Raw genomic sequence first — 1,175 nt, forward strand, 5'->3', positions numbered from 1 at the left:
TATGAATTGGCGGAAATCTGTATTGTCGTGTATTTATAGGTATGTCATTTACAGTTGGAATTTTGTGCCTTAAAATATTTGTGCTACCCAGTTTTTCTCCTGGTAAAATAAAACAATCTGAGTTTCTTTCAATTAGTCTTTCAACATGTAAGCGTTCTTCGGCATTTAAATGCTCTAATCTTAATGCTTAAAATAACTTTTCTTTTCTATCTTCTTTTTTGATATTTAAGCAAAATCTTGAATTTGAATTGGAATCTTCTGAGTTTGAAGTTTGATTTTCATTTGAACTTGAATTATGAATTGAACTTCCTAAGTAGTTCGAGTTTGAGTTAGAATTGGAATTTGAGTTTGTAATTGAATCACTTGACTGATTCGAATTTGCTTTTGAATTAGAATTCTCGTTCGAGGCTGAGTTTGTATTTGACTTTGGATTTGAGTTTGAGTTTCTGCTAGAATTAAGGAATGAATTACCTAAGTAATTCGAGTTTGCATTTGAGTTTGAATTTGAATTTGAGGTTCTGCTTGAGTTAGAGAATGAATTACCTAAGTAATCCGAATTTGTATTTGAGGTTCTGCTTGATTTAGAGAATGAATTACCTAAGTAATCCGAATTTGTATTTGAGGTTCTGCTAGAGTTAGAGAATGAATTACCTAAGTAATCCGAATTTGTATTTGAGGTTCTGCTAGAGTTAGAGAATGAATTACCTAAGTAATCCGAGTTTGTATTTGAGTTTGGATTTGAATTTGAGGTTCTGCTAGAGTTAATGAATGAATTACCTAAGTAATCCGAGTTTGTATTTGAGTTTGGATTTGGCATTTGATCTGTCTCAAATTCATATATTTTAACAGTGGGAATGAATACCCTTTCTTCTTCTTCAGTAGTGTTTACTACTTGTAAATATGCTTTATCGTCTCTTACGGTAACGAGAGCGTTTCCTAAGTAAACTCCCTCCGTTACATTTAAACGAGGAACATATCCTTCTTTTAATTCTGGGTTTGCGATCTTAATATGTATAACAGAAATTGATCTTGCAGGAATTTCAAAGATTTCTTCCTTTTCTTCAAAAGGAATGAAAGTACCGTCTAATTCTAACTGATTTTGTTGGTAATTGACGTTTGCTTGAAATTGCTTAAAGAAATCTGATCCTAATATCCCATTTTGCGGAATAGGAAAG

At 31.9% G+C, this 1,175-nt stretch overlaps 1 protein-coding gene across 1 annotated transcript; it reads right to left on the bottom strand.

Moving 5' to 3' along the window:
* Positions 1 to 14: 14 nt before the first annotated feature.
* LOC105566678 (putative uncharacterized protein DDB_G0283051) lies at positions 15 to 1,131 on the bottom strand. Its single transcript, XM_012020913.1, has 2 exons — positions 778 to 1,131; positions 15 to 651 (listed from the first exon to the last, which is right to left on the bottom strand). Exons 1-2 carry the CDS (start codon positions 815 to 817, stop codon positions 188 to 190), a joined length of 504 nt encoding a protein of 167 aa, XP_011876303.1. The 5' UTR covers positions 818 to 1,131; the 3' UTR covers positions 15 to 187.
* Positions 1,132 to 1,175: the final 44 nt, after the last annotated feature.

Source organism: Vollenhovia emeryi, unplaced genomic scaffold (genome assembly GCF_000949405.1).
Source record: "Vollenhovia emeryi isolate VEMERY1.0 unplaced genomic scaffold, V.emery_V1.0 DF950683.1, whole genome shotgun sequence".
Classification (NCBI taxonomy): domain Eukaryota; kingdom Metazoa; phylum Arthropoda; class Insecta; order Hymenoptera; family Formicidae; genus Vollenhovia; species Vollenhovia emeryi.

Bases quoted from the DNA above. Each gene is read 5' to 3' on its own strand.
- LOC105566678 (XM_012020913.1), bottom strand. From the start codon at position 817: ATGCCAAATCCAAACTCAAATACAAACTCGGATTACTTAG. The intron at 652-777 runs GTAATTCATTCA...CGGATTACTTAG, and splicing joins TACAAACTCGGATTACTTAG to GTAATTCATTCTCTAACTCT.